At 38.6% G+C, this 25,664-nt stretch overlaps 2 protein-coding genes across 2 annotated transcripts in view; one reads left to right on the top strand and one right to left on the bottom strand.

Annotated features, from left to right (window-relative positions):
* The window catches only part of LOC142337467 (glycine dehydrogenase (decarboxylating), mitochondrial-like), a 266,460-nt gene that overhangs the window by 135,841 nt on the left and 104,955 nt on the right, over window positions 1–25,664 (top strand). The gene's annotated exons all lie outside the window — the stretch shown is intronic.
* LOC142337466 (uncharacterized) overlaps window positions 1–25,664 on the bottom strand; it is a 70,004-nt gene that overhangs the window by 31,154 nt on the left and 13,186 nt on the right. The window contains exons 5-6 of the mRNA XM_075386706.1: window positions 22,036–22,282; window positions 8,218–8,426 (exon numbers count right to left, since the gene is read on the bottom strand). Coding sequence (XP_075242821.1) covers window positions 8,218–8,426; window positions 22,036–22,282 — 456 coding nt within the window. The remainder of the gene's footprint in view (window positions 1–8,217; window positions 8,427–22,035; window positions 22,283–25,664) is intronic.

The following is a 25,664-nucleotide window of genomic DNA, read 5'->3' as shown; positions in this document are numbered from 1 at the left end:
AATCACACAACTTACCTCTCGGCCATCACGCCACTGATTAAGTTTTAACACTTGAACCCAGAGAAGACTGGTTTGAGCTTTGTCCGGCTTACTTCGAACAAATTATACAATCTGTAATCAATATTTCACACCCTCATAATTCCATGTATCAATTTATCGTGGGCAAACTTGTTCACGGGAGATTGGACATAAACTCTCATTTGCACTTGGTGACTAGGAAACCATAATATTTTTCATTGGGAGCTAGAGAAATAGTAAAAATATGCACCTATCTATCAAAAAACTGAAATCCTTTGAAAATTACAACAATTTTTGCAATTTTCCCATTCCGACGGAATTTTGGTTCAATTCACAGTTCATATGGTTGGTACAACTGAGAAAACTAGAAAAAAGTCAACAAAAACCAAAATATCTATTATTTCCAATATTTTGAAAAATAGAAGACTTTTTCGAGAAGAGTTTTTTTTCTCATAATTTCAAGTTTCTCAATACTGGATGAACTTAAACAGAAACTCTAGTTCTTTTAGCGTATAAAGACGTATATTAGTGCGAACTAACAGGTTCTAAACCCAAAGAAGACAAAATAGTCGAGTTTCGAGAGATATTGCCGAAAAAAGAAGATCTAATTTAGAAGAAAAAAGACACCTAGTTCTCCTAACTACGAAATAATCAATAAAGAGACAAAACCGAAATTAAATACGAATCGGCCGTCTCCACAGACACTGTGAGAGTGAGAGTCACCAATAAAGCCTAGGAAACTATAATATTTTTCATTGGGAGCTAGAGAAATAGTAAAAATATGCACCTATCTATCAAAAAACTGAAATCCTTTGAAAATTACAACAATTTTTGCAATTTTCCGATTCCGACGGAATTTTGGTTCAATTCACAGTTCATATGGTTGGTACAACTGAGAAAACTGGAAAAAAGTCAACAAAAACCAAAATATCTATTATTTCCAATATCTTGAAAAATAGAAGACTTTTTCGAGAAGAGTTTTTTTTCTCATAATTTCAAGTTTCTCAATACTGGATGAACTTAAACAGAAACTCTAGTTCTTTTAGCGTATAAAGACGTATATTAGTGCGAACTAACAGGTTCTAAACCCAAAGAAGACAAAATAGTCGAGTTTCGAGAGATATTGCCGAAAAAAGAAGATCTAATTTAGAAGAAAAAATACACCTAGTTCTCCTAACTAGGAAATAATCAATAAAAAGACAAAACCGAAATTACATACGAATCGGCCGTCTCCACAGACACTGTGAGAGTGAGAGTCACCAATAAAGCCTAGGAAACTATAATATTTTTCATTGGGAGCTAGAGAAATAGTAAAAATATGCACCTATCTATCAAAAAACTGAAATCCTTTGAAAATTACAACAATTTTTGCAATTTTCCGATTCCAACTGAATTTTGATACAATTCACAGTTCATATAGTCGGTACAACAGAGAAAACTAGAAAAAAGTCAACAAAAACCAAAATATCTATTATTTCCAATATCTTGAAAAATAGAAGACTTTTTCGAGAAGAGTTTTTTTTCTCATAATTTCAAGTTTCTCTATACTGGAGCCAATTAAACAGAAACTCTAGTTCTTTTTGCCTATAGAGACGTATATTTGTGGCAACTAACAGGTTCGAAACCCAAAGAACGCAAAAGAGTCAAGTTTAAAGAGAAATTGACGAAAAAAGAAGCTCTATTTTAGAAGAAAAAAGACACCTAGTTCTCCTAACTACGAAATAATCAATAAAAAGACAAAACCGAAAAAACATACAATTCGGCCGTCTTCATAGGCACTGTGAGTGTGGGTAACACCAATAAAGCCTAAGAAATTAAAATATTTTTCATTGGGAGCTAGAGAAATAGTAAAAATATGCACCTATCTATCAAAAAACTGAAATCCTTTGAAAATTACAACAATTTTTGCAATTTTCCGATTCCGACGGAATTTTGATACAATTCACAGTTCATATAGTCGGTACAACAGAGAAAACTAGAAAAAAGTCAACAAAAAACAAAATATCTATTATTTCCAATATCTTGAAAAATAGAAGACTTTTTCGAGAAGAGTTTTTTTTCTCATAATTTCAAGTTTCTCTATACTGGAGCCAATTAAACAGAAACTCTAGTTCTTTTTGCCTATAGAGACGTATATTTGTGACAACTAACAGGTTCTAAACCCAAAGAACGCAAAAGAGTCAAGTTTAGAGAGAAATTGGCGAAAAAAGAAGCCCTATTTTAGAAGAAAAAAGACACCTAGTTCTCCTAACTACGAAATAATCAATAAAGAGACAAAACCGAGATTACATACGATTCGGCCGTCTTCATAGGCACTGTGAGTGTGGGTAACACAAATAAAGCCTAAGAAACCAAAAATTTTTTCATTGGGAGCTAGAGAAAAAGTAAAAATATGTACCTAATTATCAAAAAACTGAAATTCCTTGAAAATGACAACAATTGTTGCAATTTTCCGATTCCGACGGAATTTTGATACAATTCACAGTTCATATAGTCGGTACAACAGAGAAAACTAGAAAAAAGTCAACAAAAAACAAAATATCTATTATTTCCAATATCTTGAAAAATAGAAGACTTTTTCGAGAAGAGTTTTTTTTTCTCATAATTTCAAGTTTCTCTATACTGGAGCCAATTAAACAGAAACTCTAGTTCTTTTTGCCTATAGAGACGTATATTTGTGACAACTAACAGGTTCTAAACCCAAAGAACGCAAAAGAGTCAAGTTTAGAGAGAAATTGGCGAAAAAAGAAGCCCTATTTTAGAAGAAAAAAGACACCTAGTTCTCCTAACTACGAAATAATCAATAAAGAGACAAAACCGAGATTACATACGATTCGGCCGTCTTCATAGGCACTGTGAGTGTGGGTAACACAAATAAAGCCTAAGAAACCAAAAATTTTTACATTGGGAGCTAGAGAAAAAGTAAAAATATGTACCTAATTATCAAAAAACTGAAATTCCTTGAAAATGACAACAATTGTTGCAATTTTACGATTTCGACGGAATTTTGGTACAAGTCACAGTTCATATAGTCAGTACAACTGAGGAAACTATAAAAAAGCGCGACAAAAACAATATATGTATTATTTCCAATATCTTGAAAAATAGACGACTTTTTCGAGAAAAGTTTTTTTTTTCAAAATTTCATGTTTTCTCTACTGGAGCCAATTATACCAAAACTCTGGTTATTATACCAAAACTCTGGTTATTCCAGACAGTGTAAAGACGGCCCGGCCCAGTCACAAAAATAACTAACAAGTGGAGAGGTGAGCAGCAACTGAAGAGGAAACTCATTGAATACATGTGGAGCTATTTCGAAAGGAACTGGAATGAGCAGAATCCTTGCACATGGACATTCATTTGTATCTGTGAAAACTGTCGTGCATATCCTAGAACCTAACAGCGGGAATAACATCCCAGTGGCATATGCACGAAGTCATAATAATAATAATAATAATAATAATAATAATAATAATAATAATAATAATAATAATACTACTACTACTACATGAAATGATCAAAATGAAATGAACGGTACATGGAATGATCAAAAAAGAGAGACAATACCGAATTGACACCCAAATCGGCCGTCTCTATAGACACGCTGAGACCAATAAAGCCTAAGACACATAAACATTGCATGCACTACGAAAAGCCTGACCTGATTTTGGGGAAATCTAGGTTGGCATTTTATGCCCCCCTGCGCTTATTACCCAAGACCATGAAAGCACTATTATACATGCAGTACCTATCTAAAACATCACAAATCATAAACCTCATTAGCCGAACTGCATGGCTTGGGTGTAGAACTGTTCTCATTGCCGCAACTGCCAGAACTGGTACACTTCTTGGGGATACGCTTCAAATGACATATTTCGGGAGCATCAGACATGATTCTGAAATAATACGACTGAAAATGGAGCATAAACTATATATGACGAGGAAGCCCACCCCACTGGGTGTTCAACAAACCACCCCTGAAAACTCAATTCACTATTTTCATCGATTCACAAGTAGAAACATGGGTGCACCAGGACACCAAAATGTCAAACTGGAGGTGAGTGTCCTGGACAATATCTCGAAAACGGCCGATCAAAACTAAACGCGCTTTGGCAGAATTAAAGTACGACTCAAACTGCGCTTATCCTCAAAATTTGAGCCAAATTGGTTCACTCTACGAGGAGCTATTACAAAAACAAGGTCCGGTACCAAGTGACACACGTGTTATAGTGACACCACTGTTATTGTCAAAATTAACCTCTAAAACATGCCAAACAACGTTATTAAACTACACCATTACAACCAGGAGATAATACTGCGTCTAAACAACCTAAAATTTACAGTAAAAACTGATTTTGAAGTGGTCTATCCGACCTCCGCTTGTCAGGTATCCTGCTTCAGGGGGTCAAAATGGGGGTACCGTTACTGGCCAAAAACTGAACGAAATTACAGAAAACGCTATACGTTATATATACTGTGAGAAAGCTCATTTAATATCCTGACAGATGATGCAAACAGATCAGAAATCGGATCCTTCTACGACGAGATATTTCAAAGATAAGGTCCGGTACCAAATAACCAAAAAAGCAGAGTACAACCACTGCAGAGTCAAAATTGAGCATCATGACCACGGAAAACGCTATACAAAATTTAGTGCATAATAATCAGGACATTCTGGGGAATCTAACGAACCACTATAAGTACACTAAATCAACTGTTTTGTGGTACCGAAATTAGGGTGACCCAAGAGGTCCCAAAATCAACAATTTTTCCGATTTTGCACTTGAATAATTTTTTTCACCAGGCAGCCCAACTAACAAGCGTCTAAACTAAGCAAGAGGAGTTCCTTACCAACAAAATGAGCCTACATTTGTTGAAATTGGTACAGTACTTTAGGAGTTATTAACAAAAACCTGTACAGTAAGCCGGTTTTTTTGTTTTCCCCGGAGCCCCAATTAACGAGAAAACCTGAAAAACCACGTTCGGAAGCGTCACGCACGTGTTTCTGGACGTCTGTTAAGTCCTCTGGTAGTTTAGTTGACACCCAATACCCTTACCACGAGGTGGGAAAAAATTCCCACCTCGCCATAAGGGGCCAGGGTGTTTTGTGTGTTTTGAGTCAAAAACCGATTTCACTGAAAATTACTGAAAAGACCAAAAATGGTAAATCGTCAAAAAGCTAAAAACTGTTGGTTGTAGTAGCTTCATAGACTTGCAAAATGGATAAATAGCACTATTTGCAACTTCAAAAAGCTCCCAACAAAAAAAATTGAATCTATTAACGTAAAAATTGTTCTGAGGGAACATTTTTGAAATTTGCTCTTGAATAACTTTATAGCTGGGCCGTTTCTGTACAGCAACTGTGTTTGGCAACAAAGTGGTACTAAGTAGTAACACAGCGGGCTTTAATTGACTCAATTTGGTACAGTATTAACGGAGAAATCAAAAAAATTGTGAACCATACAACAATTTTTGCAATTTTAGAACGTGCTTAATTCTGGAAAATAACTGACAATTGCTTCAAAAACGAGATGGAAGGTGCCAATGTAAGCAAATGCAGTACAGTAATATGTCACTGGACATCCGAAAATCCAACAAGTAAACAATAAAAAACTCAACGTCGCTATATTAGCCACAAATTATCGAAAAAAAATGAACCAAGTTTTTTTTAATGAATCAAATTTTCTATTTGATGGAGCAAAAAAATCGATCAACCCCCCTCAAACTTAGATCCCTGAGCTCCTGTTTTGACCTTCTGTTAATCAAGGTTTGTAATTTTTCAAAAGAAAATCAGTTGGGCGCAGGAGAAAATGTTGAAAGGAGACAAAAGTTAAAAAAACTTCAAAAATTTTTGTATTTAAATCAAATTTTCTTTATGATGGAACAGAAGATCGGCCCCACAACCTACACTTTTGAACCTATTTTTTCACGTATTTTCAACTAATGTTTGAGATATTTTGAAGAAGATAATCGGTTGGCTGCAAGAGAAGGAGTTGAAACGAGGCATAAGTAGAGCAAATATCAAAAATTTTTATTTTTGAATCAAATTTTCTATATGATGGAGCGAAGAATCGAGCACCAACATAGATTTTTCACCTCCTGCTTTTGCCTACTTTCAATTAATGATATTAATTAAGATTTTCCAGAAAAATTAGTTGGGTGCAAGCGAAAGTGTTGAAAGGAGACAAAAGTTAAAAAAAAAATCCGAAATATTTTGTATTTAAATCAAATTTTCTATGTGGTGGAGCAAAAAAAATCGACCCCCCAAATTAGGCTTATGAGCTTATGCTTTTACCTACTTTTAAATTTTGTTTGAGATATTTCAAAGAAAAAAATCAGTTGGTTGCAAGAGGAGGTGTTTGAAACGAGACAAAATTAGAGCAAATATCGAAAATTTTTATTTTTGAATGAAATTTTCTAAATGATGGAGCAAAAAGCGAGTACCAAATTAGGTTTTTCAGCTCCTGCTTTTGCCTACTTTCAATTGATATTTGCCATTTTTCGAAGAACCATTTGGGAGCAAGAGAAAGTGTTGAAATGAGACAAAATTTATAAAAAAAATTCAAAAATTTCTGTATTTAGATTAAATTTTCTATATAATGGAGCAAAAAAATCAACCTCCCAACCCAACCCCTTGAGCTTATAATTTTACCAACTTTTATCTACTGTTTGAGATATTTCAAAAGAAAATAATCAGTTGATTGCAAGAGAAGGTGTTGAAACGAGGCATAAGTGGAGCAAATATCGAAAGTTTTTAATTTTGAATCAAATTTTCTCTATGATGGAGCAAAAATTAGAGCACCAACATAAATTTTTCAGCTCCTGCTTTTGCCTAATTTCAATTACTGTTTAAGATTTTCCAGAAAAATTAGTTGGGTGCAAGCGAAAGTGTTGAAAGGAGACAAAAGTTATAAAAAAAATCCGAAAATTTTTGTATTTAAATCAAATTTTCTATGTGATGGAGCAAAAAAATCGACCCACCAAACTAGGCTTATGAGCTTATGCTTTTACCTAGTTTTAAATAATGTTTGAGATGAAAAAAATGAGTTGGTTGCAAGAGGAGGTGTTGAAACGAGACAAAGTTAGAGCAAATATCGAAAATTTTTATTTTTGAATGAAATTTTCTTTATGATGGAGCAAAAAATCGAGAACCAACATAGGTTTTTCAGCTCCTGTTTTTGGCTACTTTCAATTGATATTTGCCATTTTTCGAAGAACAATTTGGGAGCAAGAGAAAGTGTTGAAATGAGACAAAATTTATAAAAAATTCAAAAATTTTTGTATTTAGATTAAATTTTCTATATGATGGAGCAAAAAAATCAACCTCCCAACCCAGACCCTTGAGCTTATAAGTTTACCAACTTTTATCTATTGTTTGAGATATTTCAAAAGAAAATAGTCTGTTGATTGCAAGAGAAATTGTTGAAAGGAGACAAAATAAGAACGAAAATCAAAAATTTTTATTTTTAAATCAATTTTTCTACCCCCAAAGTAAAAATTTCGAGATTCCCGACGTTCCCCTCTTTTTCACCAAAAGGAGATAATTCATCTTGGGTTAAGTTTCACAGTAAAAATCCTTATATACAGATTTCCTGCAAGGATAGTCGAGAAAAGTTAGGATCCCGCGATCCTGCCAAGATTACCGGGAAACATTAAGACTCCCGGTTTTCCCGTCAAGACTACCGGGAAACGTTAAGACTCCCGGTTTTCCCGTCAAGATTACCGGGAAACGTTAAGACTCCCGTTTTTCCCGTCAAGATTACCGGGAAACGTTAAGACTCCCGGGTTTCCCGCTAAGATTACCGGGAAAAGATAAGATGCGCTAAGATTCCCGGGTTTCCCGGAAGGAATTCCGGGATTCGGTGCACGGGGTAGGCTGAGGCTTTTTTCCGTGGTTGTTTGTTTCCTGCAGTCCCTTTTATGTGGGGTTTAATTTACAGGGGTTTGCTTCGTGGAGGTATTTTTTCTTGGTGGTTTGTTTACTATCTAAATATAAGTGTGTCTTTCCGAAACCGACATTTAATTTTCTACAGAACGTGATGCGGATACTAATTGTTACCTCGTATTGAAAAAGTCAAGAATTCAAGCGCTCAAAAAATCCAATTCATAAATTTGTGGTCCGTCTTTTGCCAAAGTGCAGGTTTTAAAAGAAACGTGTTTTAAGAAGTTAAAAAGAAACCTTTTCAAGAAAAGTGTAACCTTTCTGCCCCTTTTGCTGCTTATCTTTCGCTTTGGCTGGGGAAATTTCTTTGCCTTTTCTTCTTTTCCCGCAAGACTTCTTCCGACCTGGTTCTTTTTGACTCCTCTCCTGCTTGTCTTTTGCAATCAATTCTTCTCTTTCTTTCGGATCTCTTGGTTTACCATCTTCATCATAATTGACACACTCGCCTTTTCTGAAGTGCCTCGATCTGGTAATCACATGAAGCACATTTATGATATATAAATCATTCTGATATTGTAGGTGATTGCTAAACAGATTATGATCAAAATTTTAACATGTTCGGCTCAAGTAATCATGGTTCAATTTCAAAACTAAGCAACTTGAAAAGACTTTCTGGTCTTGCAAAGACGTCAAAAGAAGCAAAATTTGTGGGCATATTATCATAATTCTGTATGCGTTATTCTTGTTATACTGAATTTTTGTGATAGTTACGCTCAGCATATTTGACTAAAGCATAACCGAAAGAAAATAGAGGTTGGTTTGAAAACAGGATAGAATGTGGAGAAAGATAATTCAGTGGAGAATTATAATTCTTGATTTAACTCCTGATCCGAGATTTTGCGAGAACCTTGCAATTAAGCTTTTTCTCGCGTGAGTTTTACCAGATTGGTGCAAAATCAAGATTTTTTCGTTCAGGAAGTGGTTCTTTCATATTAGATCCTATCTCATTCGGGGATATTCTATCTACGTCAACATTTTTGAGAAAACCAGATGGTTTGCAGCCGCCTGTCTTTATTATCAGCTGTAAAACATGTGCCGCCTGACTAAGAATTTGTAAGAGACCTTATCAGTTTTTAAACAATTAAGTTATTTTTGTTCAAAACTTACACCATAAAAATTCACCTTATAAGTTTTTTACTGTGTAAAAGCTAAAATCAGTGGATAAGATCATCATTTTTTATTATTATTTAAAGGTGATAACACTCTTTCGATAACGTTTATTCTATAAGCTAACCACGATAAAGACAACTTCTTTCTACGATACATCAAGGCAAAAGCACATCTAAATGGCCCGGCAAATCTAGCTGTATTTGATAGCAGGTATTTTGTCTGAGCCGATTTTCGGCTCAGATTGGTCACCGATACGTTTTCGAAACATAAAAATATTAAGCCTAAAAAGAGCGCAATCGATTCAGTATATTAGTAGGCTCAACAAAAATTATGTTTAACGAACTTTTTCCGAGCTTTCTATGCCAAATAGAACGTATTTTGTGTGCATTTAATCTTTTCGTAAGGCTTACATGGTTAAGAGATTATGACGTAATACTTTCTCGCTGGATAGATTCTCGCTTTATTTAAATAGTGCATTTCAATCCTCGCTGCTCTTTTTATTTACTCAGTAACATCCTCCGGCCCGGAAGAAAATGTTGGGAGGTTCGGTACAAGTTTAACGAGTGGGCGGACAAGCGATCCGGATGACGTGCGCAAGACGGCGGAGCGGGCGACGCTGTCGGAGCCGTACCGAAGTTCTTCAATCCGAGCAGTTGGATAGTAACCCCTAGGGTTGCTTTCTTCAACGATCCAAACTAAATCATCGACCTTGAGGTGCTGCTCGGCAGGCGTCTGCCACTTAGATCTACGGTTCAGTGCAGGTACATACTCCTTGAGCCAACGTGCCCAAATTGCATTGGCGTATGACTGTGCACGGGCGTACCGCTTACGATAATCAAACTCGTCGACGCCAACGATGGACGGAATTCGGGTTGCTTGGTTACCGAGTAGAAAATGATTAGGTGTTATTGGGCCTAGGTCGGACGGGTCGGCGGTTACAGGCGTTAAGGGACGTGAGTTTAGTGCGTATTCGACCAGACAAAAAGTAGTGTTCAACACATCTGTGAGGCGACGCGTACCGAGGATAGTGTACAGTACTCTTTTAAAACTACGAACTAACCTCTCCCAGATACCACCTTGGTGTGGCGCACTGGGTGGATTGAACCTCCACTTAATGCCCTTCTGTGCAAGTTCGGCAGCGATATTAAGCGTATTCCATTTTTCCACACATTCACGGAGCTCTTTCTCCGCTCCAATGAAGTTCGTACCATTATCCGACCAAATCATAGCAGGAGTACCCCGACGGGAGACGAACCGCTCAACTCCCATTACACAGGAACTGGTGTCCATGGACGGTACAACTTCAACATGGACAGCACGAGTAGTGAGACAAGTGAAGAGAAATCCCCACCTCTTCTCGGTAGTCCGACGAACTGTGACGTAGAATGGGCCGAAGTAATCAATCCCGGTGTTGTTAAAGGGAGGAGATTGGTATGCGAGTCTCTCCTTTGGGAGGTCTGCCATGATAGGCTGAATGGTTGCTGCACGGAACTTTCTACACAAGACGCAGTTTGATTTGATGGAACGCAGTGTGGAACGTAGTTTTAGGATGGCATAACGTTCTTGTACCTTTGACCTTAAGTAATCGATGCCCTGATGATGTTTCTTCAAATGAGTATGCCGCAGAAACAGTTTAACAAAAGTATGACGCGCATCCAGAACGATAGGATGCTTAGTGTCAAAGTCAATTTCCACTAGCCGTTGGAGTCGACCAGAGGAACGGATGAGATCATGAGGTCCAATAAACGGAGTAAACTGAGCAATGCGGCTGCTCTTCTTAACGGATTTGTTGTCAAGAAGATCCTTTCTTTCAGTATTAAAGGACTCTCCTTGAACCAAGTACTGGAGATGACGCTCGGCTTCGTCAAGCTCAACAGGGTCGGCTATGCTGCCGTCTACGGTACGGTAACTTTCATGAAATGGTAAAAGACGGAGCACATATGCGGTGACACGAAGTAATTTTTGATAAGAACTGAACTTATCAAACGGGCTCAGATTAATGCTTTGTTCCTTTGGGGAATTGGTTACAGATGCGGCTAAAGATGAGATGGAGTCATCATCTTGTTCCTTGATTACAACGCCGAGCTTGATGTTATCAGCGACGTCAGTATTTGGCACAAAAGGGAATTGCTTAGTTCTCAAGAAGTCAGGACCCCTCACCCAGCTACTTGATTGCAAAACTTCAGCGGACATGCCACGCGTGCCAGCATCTGTCGGATTATCACAAGTGGCAACGTGGTTCCATTGGTCAACGCTGGTGTTCTCCAGGATTTCACTAACACGATTTGCAATGAAGATGGGGTGTTTGTTTGTTGAGTTAATCCACTGCAAGACGATGGTACTATCTGTCCACATAAAGACTTTATCCACAGTAACCGTTAATGCTCGACAGATTTCCCTTTTTAAGGGCAGCGAGGAGAGCGGCTTGTAATTCCAACTTAGGAACTGTCATTACCTTCATAGGTGCAACACGGGCCTTGCCCAAGACAAACGCCAGCTCTGTTTTAATCTCCCCGGAGTTGCAAGTTACTTGAGCCCTAAGAAAACCTACTGCACTAAATACGTCTTGCGAGCTATCACCAAACATGTGGAGTTCAAGGTGTTGGAATGGTCCTGAAAAGTAACTTTTGGTATAGTGATCTCAGCTAACCGCGGCAGTTCAACACACCAGGCAAGGAATCTGTCAACTGTGTCTTTGGGTAACTCGTCATCCCAACTTTGTCCATTGACACGCCAAATGTCTTTCAAGGTTAACCGAGCACCAACCGTGAACGGTGCTTACAAACTTAGTAAGGTTGAACCCACCTAGATGGAGAAGATGTACCAATTCCTTCGACCTATTGAGGGCCCTCTCGGGGGATTCCACTGAGTCCAAGTAATCGTCCATGTAGAAGTTCTCAAGGACGGCTTTCGCAGCTTCTGGGTACTCCTTAGCATTATCGCGTGCCGTGCGCTGAAGTGCGTAGTTGGCGCAGGTGGGCGAATCTTTTGCCCCAAAGATGTGGCGCGTATACTGGTGTACCACAACATTTGATGTGGGGTCCTCCCGCGATAAAAAGCGCAATGATGGTTGATCACATGGTAACACTCCAACTTGGAGGAACATTCCCTCGGCGGATACGGCAAATTGATGTTGTCTGAACCGTAGGAGTACACAGATTAGGTTTTGCAGTAAGTCAGGTCCAGTGAGTAATGACTTATTAAGAGATGCGCCATGGAATTTAGCTGCTCCGTTTAGTACCCTACGGACCTTGCCCGGCTTGTTCGGGTTAACGACCGGATGGTGTGGTAGGTACCACTCTCGTTCCGAGCCACTTTCCACCTTATGAGCATCTTTGACCCTTACTACGTAGCCTTTGTCTAAGTCCTCTTTGATGGTATTCGAGTACTTTTCCCTTAAAGTCTGGTCTTTCGCAAGCCGCTTTTCCAAAGACTTTAATTGAACAAGCGCTGAGAAATAATTGTTGGGCAGTTCGATGTTATCTTCAGCCCAGAGCATTCCGACATCGTACCTTTTTCCATTATGTACGGTGGTGTTTTCAAGAATTTCATGCGCACGTGCATCCGAGGTGGATCGTGGGTCTACTTGCTTAAGTGCGCCGTACGACTCCATGTCGTAACAAGATTTTACCTGACTAGCGAGTTCAAAATCCTGCTCCATATTAGCGTTGAAACAAGTCGAGACTAAACCTGAAGACGACGGTAGAGGGCCGCTTAGAACCCAACCTATGGGCAAGCGAACGGCGAATGGCGAGGACTTCTCGTCGGCAGCGAGGTACTCTAACGGGCGGATGGCATGATACACATCCTGTCCAAGTATCATCTCGATGTTTCCATAGCAATATGTAACTGGGTCAAGAACTGCTAGGTGCGGATGTTTCCTGAAGTGCTTTAATGTTAATGACATCGGCGCCTACATTCAAATCTTCCTTTACGTAAGGGCTGACTTTAAATGGTTCAAATGCTTGGTGGTCGCGTGGTGTTACAATTAGTTCAACTAACTTAGTGTCTACAACCTCCTCAGTATTTATACCCTTGACTGTTAGTTTCAATGCTGTACCGTGCAAACCAAGTCTATTTGCAAGATCATTGGACACCCAAGAGTTACTGCAAGCGGTATCACACAAAACTAAAGCCGTGGTATCTTTACCAGAAGAGCTCTTCAACTGTAATTCAGTCACCTGAAGGAGGCCTTTCACATTACTCACAGATGACAAAGTAGTGGTCTTACTCGATGATTGGACACTAGAAAGTTTACTTTGATTTGCGCCAGCATTAGAATTAATTTTGTTGTTGTTTGAAGGGGATTTTGGTGGATAAACCCTCTCAGCTCCATGAAGAAGTGTATTATGGGAGCTGTTGCAACCGTCCTTCCTGCATTTTCTAGGTTTTGGGCATTGCCTGAACATATGCTTTTCTCTCAAACATGAGAAACACAGTTTTGCTTCCGCCACTACCTTTGCTCGCTGAGTGGGAGACTTTTCTTTAAATACCCTAAAATCCCAGATGCGATGATTGCCTTTACACACAATGCAGCGAGGGGTTGCAGGCGTTGCCGATGTTGAGGCTGGTCTCTGAGTGCCCTTAGATTGCGTATTAGCAGCAAAAGTTCTTGAGGCTACTTTGGTCTTTACAACTGAGTTGGTGTTATCTTCAGTTCTTGCCTTTGATGAAGTTTGTTTCAATAAATAATGTGCCTCGGCCTTCTCCTTCAACCACTCGTTGAAGTCAAGGAGTGTTGGCTTAACCCAATGTTTCTTCACTGTGAAGAGTGACCAAGACTCTTTTAGATTGGGCGGCAAGTTTTGCACAGCCGTGTTAAGAAGTGAGGCGCTCTTAAGGTCTGCGTCATATGAAAGTGATTTAAAGACCCCAACAAGACTTGAAATTGTTGCAGAATAGTTTATGATGTTATCACTATTGTGCATCTTTAATGGAGGAAAAGAGCTGAGTTTTTCTAAGTGTGCACTGACTACTGCCTGTGGTTGGCCAAATTTACGTTCGAGTGTCCTAAGTGCATCCTTATACATTACACCACAGTATGCGAACTCAGCGATGGCGGTTTTAGCTTTTCCAGTTACAAGAGTTTTTAAGTATGTTAACTTGACATCATCAGTCAAGGACTGTGCGTCTATGGCGCTTTTAAATTGTCCGAACCATTCGTGCCACTGCAGGGGATCACCATTGTACTGTGACAACCTCCACTCGGGCAGTGGATTGTTCTTCTTACAAGTAATTGCGTCCGCCAACTGCTTTTTTAAATCCGCTGAGTCCAAAGAAGGAGCCGAAGGTGTGGGATGCGGCGGGACACCCCAACACAACGGGTTCGGAACGGTAGCTCCATACGTTGGCGGAATGATCGGAGTGACAAAGGTGGGGGCGGTACCTGTGGAAGAACTAAATGGATTCGCTTGCATGAAGTCTGATGTTACGTAATTTTGAGCGCCTGCTGCTCCTTGTACATGAGGGGAGCGGTGCGATGTAGATATATGAGGGTTGATTAACGGGGCCGGTTGTACGGTGTATAAATTTGCAGATGTACGTAAAAGTGGTACTGCATTAGATGGGACTGCTGCCGGAAAACGCCAGACATTTGGATCTGGAGGAGCAGGAGGTGCGTGGGTTATGGGTACAAAGTTTTGGGGCTGAAAACTCTTTTGTTGGGGTGGTGGATGAATTAATTGAGGTACGAAATTGTTTGCGGAGGAAACGAATGGTGCAGGCGGAGAATGGGGTAACAGATTGACATTATTCGCCACGGGGTTAGTGGCTTGTAGTGGGAGTTCTTGTGGCGGCGAAGGAGGAAAGCGGAATGCTGGTGGGATTAACGGGAAATGCGGTGGTGCGAGGTCTAGAACGGGGGATGGAGGGGCTGGTACATTTATGTGTGCTTGTTACGGGTTAAGTGCTAGCGGAGCATTTACGAGTGTATTTAAAGGTAGTGAACGCGGAGGGCTGACTAAATTCAACTGTCCCGGCATACTCGATCTGCGAGGGAATTGATGATCTAACTGTAAACCATCGAAGTGCATTGTTGCTTGAGACAGTTGTCGGGCTGTGTTTGGGGCGTTTAGTTGACTTGGCATGCCAAAGTTTATTGGTGATGGAGGCGTATATTGAGGCTGTTGCTGTTCTTGCATGGTGTCGTTTGCATTATGTGCTTCATTGGTTACATTGGTTCTACTACTTGGTTCATGGACAGGGAGGTTGTTGTTGGCCTCAACTTGACCATGTGTATTGAGATTGAAGTGTGAGTTTGGAAGTTGAGCTGAAGAAGGTCGTTGGACAATTGCTCGGTTGGATTGGGCGATGGAACCAGAAAAGTGCAAACTCGGTTCGTTTGCAACATCTGCCATGTTCCCGGCCGGTGACGAATTAACCCAATCTTGAACAAGTTTCTTGCTCTTGACTGAACTTCTTTCCGTAAAGAGCCCACTCATTTTGCCTGTACCAGACCCGTCTGCTGATGATCTTGTCATCAACTCAATTTCCTCAAGGGCTGCAGCAGCTACTTCCTTGCGATGATCCTCCTCAAGCTGCTCACTTTCCAATTCCCGCAATTTCGTTTGTTTTTCGATTTCGAGACGCTGTCTAGCAATGCGAAGCTTTGCTTCATGTTGTTTCTCAAGTTCCTCCCTTTTGAGTCTTGATAGTTCTAAGTCTCGTTGACGCTGACTTGATCTTTTTGAGGAAGTCATATGTGAACTTGATTTTGAATGTTGAGAGGTATACTGCTCTGCTGTCTCTTTGTCATGGACCGAATTGTTATACCCTCGAGCAGCAGCAATGAACTCATCAGTTTTCTTTGTTACAGTCTCTAACCATTTTTCAAGGTTCTTACAGGCAGCTTCAGGATTTTCAGTCTTTTGTGCCAGATCAAAGAGCTCTTCATTTTTATCAACTACTCTAATAAAAGCGTCTTTGCACTTCACAAGCAGACGTTCGATCTTAACTTTCCTGTCTTGCTTATCAACAGCATTGTTAATTTCACCATAGATGTTATTAAGTTCAGCCTCTAATTTTGCCCTAGCACTATAAAGTTTGTTAAATTTGTCCTGCAAAGTTGTCATGATCTTAAGAAAAACGGGAACCACAAGTTTAATTTGGTACTAATATAAAGTACACACACACATGCAACAGCACAACACAAAGGGGTTATACCGAACCCTAGTGTGACGGTTTGGCTAGCAAACCGCCAAAGAGCAAAGATGTTCGTCGAGTACAATAGTACCCGGCGAAAGAAAGAAAGAACGGTGCGCAGGAAGCGCGAAAAGGGGCAGAACGGGAGACGGGACGGACGGGAAGAGACGCCGAACGAGTAACGCACGACGCAACGGGAAACCGGACGGACAAACGTGAGCGTCGGGCGAAAAGCGCGCGACGAAGCGGGAAAATGGCACGGGCGGGGCGGAAACGTCGGGCGGATGGCGCGCGACGAAACGGGAAAACGGCACGGAAGGGGCGGAAACGTCGGGCGGATGGCGCACAACGAAACGGGAAAACTGGCACGGGCGGGGCGGAAACGTCGGGCGGATGGCGCGCGACGAAACGGAAAAACGGTACGGAGGAGAAGGGAACGTCGAGCGGGTAGCGCGCGACGGGACGGGAAGCCGGGATAGCACGGGAGGGAGACGGTAAACCACAAGCGAGGACGCGGGAAGATCAATGCTAGCAGACCACAGCAACGAACTCAACCAAACAAACTAGCCGTAACTCCAGAATAAACTTAAGTCACACCCTAGAAAGACGGAGAGAAGCTACTGTCAGGTAATCTAGCACAAAACATTATGGGGCTTTATCTACGGCATCAAAACATCAGAGATGAAACAATTTACGGCAACGATGTAGTATAACCAAAAGTCGAAAAGGTCAGGAAATTTACTAGCCGTAACTCCAGAACAAACTTAAGTCACACCCTAGCAAACCACCATACCCAGACAACAAAAGTGCATACTACAAAAATTAGTAAAGCTATAACAAATTGCTAGCAAACAAGTGTGGTGAAAGTCACGAAACAAACCAGCCGTAACTCCAGAATGAACTTAAGTCACACCCTAGCAAGGAACGAGACTAAACAACAAACCAGCATACTAGCAGAAAGAAATTTTACTACAGGAAAACTCAACATACTACATCATACAACAAATAAACGGGGGATAGAAGGAAGTAAAGTGACACGGAAACAAAAGGATGGAAGCGGAAAATGAAACCAGATAACCTGCGGAAAACGGACGGTAGTGAAAAACTTGAAGAGCGAAACGTTTAGTAAAGCGCTATCGGAGAGAACCAACCACAAACTAACCCGTAACTCGTGAGATAACTAAGTCACACCGCCAGTCAGCGGGTAGACTCCCACAACAGCGCAAGACTAAGTGACATTCAGGTTATCAAAGGCTTGTGTGAGTTCCGCCTCCTCGAACGCATGACGGGTGCGAAGCGTTTTACGACGGCGCTTTGAAAGTTTCTTCGACCGGGAGCGTGTTATCAAGGACCGGAGGTTATTCTTATGAGCTAAGACTATAGTGAGTGTTTTCAGCTCAAGCGCAGGCCTTTGGTGTAACGCTCTGTACTCTTTAAGTAAACTAAGATCTTTCTGTTTACGTCTAGACACAATGTCTTTCACTAAATGGATGGTAACTAGAGTACTACGCTTGAGCTGATTGTAAATATCAGGAGTTCCCTCTCTGGGGCAATACACTATAGCTTCTATGCGCTCCTGAAACTTTTCAAGCACTTCAATAAGCTGCGAAGGTGTTAAAGGCTTATTGTTGTTACTGCGATGACGGGACAATGAATTGTTCACCACATCATGCCATATAACTAGCCTCTTTTTATCAAGGAAGAAGTGACTCAATTGAAATTGCGCGGTTTTTTGGACTTTCAAAGCGTTAGGGTTAAAACTCAGACCCGGTAATGCGTAAATTCCTTTTTTATAATGGTCTTGTAACGCTTGAGGCAAGGTTTTTATGGCGTGATGCAGTGAACTTGCAGCTAATATAAAAACCATATAATGTTTTTACCACATAACTGATGTCAGAATGCGCAATTTTCACGACCTTCCAAGAATAAGCGCTTATTTGAGGAAAAAAAATCAGTTACCTGATCTTTTTTTGTGAAGTTTGAAAAACTTGACCAAACTTGTTTTTACTATCTAAGTACTATACAATTATGCTAAAATGATCGGATAGACTTTTTCCCCATTTTTTCCAATCTGGTCAATTTTTTCAAACTTTTTTCTTGCTTCGCGTGATTTTTTTTTCTTATTAACCTTAACCGTTGCAATAACTATTATTTAGCCCAATTTGGTCAATTCCAAAATTTTAACCAAAAATTTTAAAATTCGAGGTTTTTTCACGGAAAAAATATATGGGGGTGGGTTATCGGTGACCGTTATTCAAAAAAAATCAGCTTTCTGGGGCAATGGGGGGCGCTAGATTTGCCGGATATATAATCAATTTAATGCATCAAAACCAAGCTTTATTTTGGGCGAGTCTTACAGTTTTTGAAGTTTGATTCCCGGGCATTGAATCTCTTGACATTCAAAGTATCCTTTTCGAGTGCAAATCTGAATTGCAGTAGAGGGTTTGGTGTGTAGCACGCACATTCTCAACTGTATTGGCCAGCCTCCTTTTGATCATTCATCAACAACAATTCATTTGAGAACATTCTGGGCTCTTCCCTTAACTGAGGAGGTCGACATTGATGAATTTGATCAACTAGAGAGAAATATCGACAGGTGCTTCCTTTTGGTTCATCACAATTTAGCCTCACTCTTTAGTCGGATTGAGCAGAAACCGTCAAACTATCGATGGCTGCAACCACTTATCCATGAACCACGCGATAGTGTCAATACTTGTGAAACGATCCCTTTTCCTTTTCTGCATTAACCGATGCTCGAATAAAAACTGGTAACACGTGGAGTAGAGATAAAGGCGAAATTGTGGAAACTGTAGATTGGGGTAAAGAAAGAGGCTGTTGCGAAATGTTCTTCAGAGATCTTCAGAGTAAAATGATCTTCAGAGAAAAGGCAAGAAGGACTTGTACGTGGTTAATCAGTTAAAATCACTCCCTCCATCTTTCTATTTGCATTCAATCACTCCCTCCATCTTTCTATTTGCATTCAATCTATTTTTCAAGAAAAAGAAATATATCGCAACGATTAGACTCACGGTGGCTCAGTAAGGAGCGGCACCAAAAATAAAGGTGATAACACTCTTTCGATAACGTTTATTCTATAAGCTAACCACGATAAAGACAACTTCTTTCTACGGTACATCAAGGCAAAAGCACATCTAAATGGCCCGGCAAATCTAGCTGTATTTGATAGCAGGTATTTTGTCTGAGCCGATTTTTGGCTCAGATTGGTCACCGATACGTTTTCGAAACATGAAAATATTAAGCCTAAAAAGAGCGCAATCGATTCAGTATATTAGTAGGCTCAACAAAAATTATGTTTAACGAACTTTTTCCGAGCTTTCTATGCCAAATAGAACGTATTTTGTGTGCATTTAATCTTTTCGTAAGGCTTACATGGTTAAGAGATTATGACGTAATACTTTCTCGCTGGATAGATTCTCGCTTTATTTAAATAGTGCATTTCAATCCTCGCTGCTCTTTTTATTTACTCAGTAACATTATTATTAGCGTATCATTAGATCTTACTCGATCATAATAAGCGCAGACATTCTTTAAAATATTGTGTTCGTAACTATTTCTTTTTAGAATTGTTACAATTGTTTTCCGGAAACATTATCGACTCTTCCACTTCTGTACGTAGTTTTCCATAGTTGTCATGCCATTTAATCCCGATAATTGCAGTCTTGACAGGTTAATAATAAGGAATAAATAAATATAATCTAAGCTTTCAGTAGATAGTGAACCGAACTTAAGAATTCATTATTATTTGATTTCTTGAATTTATGCGGGATTTCTTACTTTTTACTGCGTTTATTGTTTTTCTGTAAAGTTGTGACGAAATCTGATCGTTGACAAGCCCCGTTGGCTTCACGGGCCAAAAATGGACCTATTGAATGGTCTTTTGAACTTTAATAATTCTTCCACGTTTTCAAAATTAATAACAGGATGTCGAACAGTTTTAGTACCTCTATTTTTGTCGCCTTGTAAAATCATCAAAAAATTTAGAGGTTTTTTCAACTTTCTGGTGAAATACACGAAACTGTTAAGTGGTTTCAGTTTTTATCTAATTGTTTTCAGATTTGATGCAATCTTCCTACATTCCTTTTTAAAAAATTGTGGATTTTATTAGATTGGCTTGTAAACGTTGTTTTTGCTGTCTTGTCGGCATACTCGAAAAAAAAACAGTTTGACCAGCATTCTGTTGAGTCACTATTTTTTTTAAGCTGAGCGACTGTGAAATTAGTTGAATTTTTTATGACTGTTTCGAAAGGTCTAAATTTACTGAGTTTTGCCGTAAAGCTGCAGATATTCATTTGCAGTTGTGTTCTTTTGGTTACATTGTCGCTTAGTGGAATTAGGTATAATTATTGATTGTTCTAAAATTACAACAAAAAAATACGAAGTCGCTAATTTCAACATATATTTGGTTTTTTTTAACTTTGACGCAAAAACAATTTGAGTTTAGTCAAACGTTCTTTTTGTCAATTTTTTTACTTATCCTGTTTTCCAAATGCGTGGTTTGAAACTTTTCAATAGGCTGTAAATGGTTTGCGATGATCTTATTGCCATCACTAATAAAGGAGAATGGATATGTCATTTGTTGTCAAATTTTTAACGCCGAATATGTTGCATTATACGATTTGTTGACAACCAAAAGCCGATTTAAAAGTAAACAAGCTGTTATTCGCCTTCTTCGTGTACTCAATTGTCTGGATTGTGATTCAAGAATTCTACTGTGATGTTTTCTGCGTCTTTTGATCGTCTTTTCCCCTTTTTGCTACTTTCTGATCTTGTGCAAAGAAGTCAAAAGAAACAAAATTTGTGGTCATATGATCATAAATTCTGTGCATTCTGTATGCATTATTCTTGTTATACTGATTTTTTATGATAGTTACGCTCAGCATATTTGACTAAAGCATAAACGAGAGAAAATAGAGGTTGGTTTGAAAACAGTATAGAATTTGAGTTCGGAATATCATTTTTGTGTTGCTCGATAGAGTTCAGATTTCTCTTGGTAAGTTTTTTGCTGCTTGGAAGAAAGTATCAGGTTTTTCTGAATGTTTCTCTAGTTTGCTCAGAGTACTAAGCTCACGTGTAAACTTACCTGTTTTTTTTATTGAGAATTACCTGTCCATCAAAATTTAAAAGACAAAATTTGAACTACTTTTCTTTCTGTTGAAATTTCTTTTTTTCTATCTCTGCTTCAATTGGTAGATTATGTAGATTATGTATAGATTGAGGGTTGGCAGCGTCGAAACATTATGTTTCAATGCACATTTGGGACCTATCTCCTACGATTTTTCGTCACTTTTCTTCAATCCTACAACCAGATCGGGAAATTTTTCGACTCTTTCAACAATATATAGTGCAGGATCTTGAACTTCTGTGGAATTCTTTGTTACTGACTATACGCCAAGAATATGCTATTAAAAATACATACTGTAAAGCCGACAGTTTTGAGATTGTCAGCTCTAGGCCGCAGCAGTGGCACTATCTATTATAGCGGTACTTCGGAATGAAGTTATTATTGTAGTGCTGCTTTTTGGGCTCTGCTCAATTTGCGGGGAAACCCAAAAATATTTGAGCGCTCATTAACAAAAAAGGGGGTCTTTCCAATTATAGCCCCCCCCCAGCTTAATGGTTAGATAACCTACACCCCCATCATGGTAATTATACCGTAATGGTGGCTATAATTTCATGGGGGGGTGAGAGCTATAATGGAAAAGACCCAAAAAAGTGTGTATACAAAGGAGTCATATTCCATTTTCGCAAACGTTTTTTTTAGACAGTCAAAACAAATATCGAAAGAATGAAAGTTGAGTCATAACCTATGACATCTGTCATCGTCTTCGTGTTGACATCTGGTCTCGCCTCCACACTTGGCCCCAGAGGCATAGCACTCACACCTCCTCAAGTAGCAGATCTGTCTTCTGCACTTGGGACAGATGTGCCTCTGGTCGAAGAACATCTCATAGCAGAAGGGAACCCACGCGAATATGCCTATGGTGAATATGATCAACACCACCATCCAGCAGTAGGCGAAGCTGCCCATTCTGTACTCAACTACTGAGAACCCTAAATTAAACTAAATGTCAGAAGATTGAGAGAGTACAACCTAATGTAAATTGTGCATAAGATAAGCTTGACATAGCTTCACAACAAGCTATACTTGTTCAACGTATACTTGGCTGGAGAAATGAAGCCTTGATGAACAAGAAAGAACGCGAGAACAGGTTATAAGAGATGCCCAAGTTCGAGGGCTTAAGACCATTTGGTGTAAATGAGATGCTGGTTCGAATCCAAAACTGGTTCATTTTCACAGTAGTTGCACCTGCTTAGACCCCCCTAACACTAAACCTTTTAGAGAGCAGATTTGAGCAACTTTAATTGTGAAAGATCTGACAAAGCTCATTGATGTCTGTAAATGGGATGAGTTGAAAGTACAAAGTTGAAGATACAATGTTTTTATGTTGGCGCTTTTAGTTTCTAAAGATCTACATAGGACTTCGAAATCTCTAGGCAGCCTATAATTGAGTGGGGTTCTTTTTCACCCTGAATAAACGAAATAAATCAACGCTTATAAAGTAAGATTGTTCTGTTCGTTTTTCGTCCATTTTTCGATTAGGAGAAAGGACTTGTCATGAACCCTCAGGTCCGCTAGCGTTCCCTGGTCAGCTAGCGACCAAAAAATATTTCTAAATTGCTATTATGATTTAATTCATTAACTTCTTTTGTAGTGTATTTCCCCACTAAGAAATCTCGACAAAACTGGTATAGCAAATATTGGCTGCAGTAATTTTTAAACTGAAATAAATATTCCGACCCCTCTTGAGGGGGGGGGGGGGGGGGGGGGAGGAACTATATATTCAAATGGGTTTTTTTGTTCAGACAATTTTGACCGATCGATATATTCATCGTACAGAGTTGTGAAGGATACCATTAAAAAGCCCCTCCAGCGTAAAATATGGAATTAAAAAGATTTTTTTGAATTTCGTGTTTAACAGGAGTTATCGAGGTTTGAACTTTTGTGAATAATAGAGGGACTTCCGATGTATTATTTACTTTTTCCGAAATTTCGTGAATTTTGCTAAAATTGGTAAGAACTGTTAACAATAGTAATGTTGATTTTAATTTTAGAGACAAAAAAGTATTGTTTTTTTTATTTTAATGTTATGAGTAAAATTTTTGCGACATTTTAATATTCAGCCTTTATCAAATATTGCCCGAAATAAGCTTCTTTAGTTCACTTTGATTAAATTTGCCGGAAGTTCACACCCTAAAAACAACAAAAACAAATTTGTAAACTAAAAAGGGAGCTATACTTACCTCAACTTCCATTGAGACTTTTCTAGAATCAAAGTTTTACTGTTATTTGCTAACTCTACTTTATGATTATCAAAAACGCAGCATTTATTTTTTGATCTTTTAACTAACAAATTATCTAGATCTAAAGCCTTGGAAACAATTAATTGTTCTAAATGGACGAACAGCAAAACCGGCGCTGGTTTTTGGTCGAATCTTGAACTGTTACAATCGAAAAATTTTTCGGATTGTAATCAGTCGGTCTTTTTTTTAAAAAAATCTGAGCTTTTTTATGTTAATTAAAGAACAGAACAATTCACATCAAAGCTCACTGTTGGTAGTTCGAAATGGCTTCCTGAACACTTCCAAATAAGGGATCTATTTTCTTTACTGGATAGATTATGCTCGTTTTGACTTTAAAAAATAATTGCTTTATAAATAAACAATGGTTTACTGAAACTTGACAATAATTTTTTCTTAATTTGGTCATTTTGTAGCTTAGTGTCAGCGAAGAAAGAATGCTTCTTCCTCCTCTTCTTCTTTCTACTGAAGAAAATTTCAATCCTTGTGGTTTTTGCGTTCAATTGCTTTGATACCACTAGATTTCACGATTTTTTTTCTGATTTTTAGGTATTGGCCCCTTTTTCACTTTTTTCTCGTTTTGTCACGTTATCACTATATAGACAGTTGACATATTACATTTATTGGCGCTCAAAATAAGGCACAATTGAACATATAAAAGTCTTGAAAGTGATAGATTATGGTTTTAAACGGCTTCGACAACCCTTTCTCGAGGAATTTAATTGAGTTTTTTTTTACATTTGTCTTTAACTGTCGTTTTTAGTTTGTCTTTTAGTCGTATGATTTTACCTGAACAATAAGGGGTCTCCTTGGCATTTCATGAAGTAATAAATAAACCTTTGTTCTTATTTGAATAGATAGCTGATTGCTTTCATGACTTCGAAAACAATTGTTTTCAAAAAAAAACTTTTTTAACGTCGTTTAACTTCGCATTTTTGCTCTTTGCTTTTTTTTAACTAGTATCGTTGAATACAGGTCAATTAGGACAATATATTTGTCGAGGGAAGGTGCTTGTGTACGAAATCTAATGTTTTTTTCGACGAATTCTTTATCAACTTACTGGCCTCGACACGGGTTTTTCGCACTAAAAGAAAACTAATCTTGATGGTTGTCTATTTTTAACGTTCTTTTTGTAGAAGTAAGACATATTCTGACTAATTACAGGTCGAACGCATTTTTTGGACGAAAAGACAAACCTATTTAATTATTTCGTTTGTAGCTATTGGCTTTCATAACTTCGAAAAAAATTGTTATCGAAAATTAAATCTTCAATTAAATTTGCCCCTTTCTCTTTTTGGTCTACCTGTTACCTATTCTCATTAATGAAAAGGCCTAAAACACATTTCTGGCCTTCGGGGAAGGCTCGTTGAACATACTTTGTGTGGCCAAATATGGCTTTACGGTTTCGACAGCGTTTTCTCTCAAGTTTTAAATGAAATTTTCTCTTTGTTGTTCTTTTTGTAACCGCATAAAAAATTCATTAATGGTAGGTCTTTATGCCCTTCTAAAGAGGCGTATGTGGTCATAAACATATTGGATCCTTTCAATTGCCATCTTATGGTTTTCTTTACTTTTAACTTATTTGTTTTTAAAAATATAAGCCACTTTTATTTTTGCTGTTTTTTGTTTTCTTTTTGTCTACTTGTTACCGGCCCTTTTTATAGAGTGGTCTCATATCTTTTCTAGTGAAGTACAATTCATTTTGTTATTTTGTTTAGTTTCAGTTTTATCCGACGCTATTTCGAGCTTATTAGTATGTTTGTTGTTATTGTTGTTTGATTTTGTTGTTCCTCTTGAATTGCTTTCTTAATAGCGACTGATTTTTTGAATATAATGCGGCATTTCTTACTCCGCTGAGTTATTTGGTTCATGCACATTTTTTTTGAAAAATACTTAAATTTTTGGGGTTTTCTATCTGCTTCTCATTTGGTAGACATTTATGCCAAAAATTTGGATGAGCGGGGTCGGAACTTTATGTGCGAACTCACATTACCGAGCCTCCTTGTTTTGGTTTTTAAATTTCTGCTCCAAAAAAATATTTAGCGTCGTCTTCCAAGTGAGTTCAAAATCGTGC

The sequence above is a fragment of the Convolutriloba macropyga genome, chromosome 4, assembly GCF_964194025.1.
Source record: "Convolutriloba macropyga chromosome 4, txConMacr16.3, whole genome shotgun sequence".
NCBI classification, from domain to species: Eukaryota; Metazoa; Xenacoelomorpha; order Acoela; family Convolutidae; genus Convolutriloba; species Convolutriloba macropyga.
This window is presented reverse-complemented; position numbering and strand designations above follow the sequence as displayed.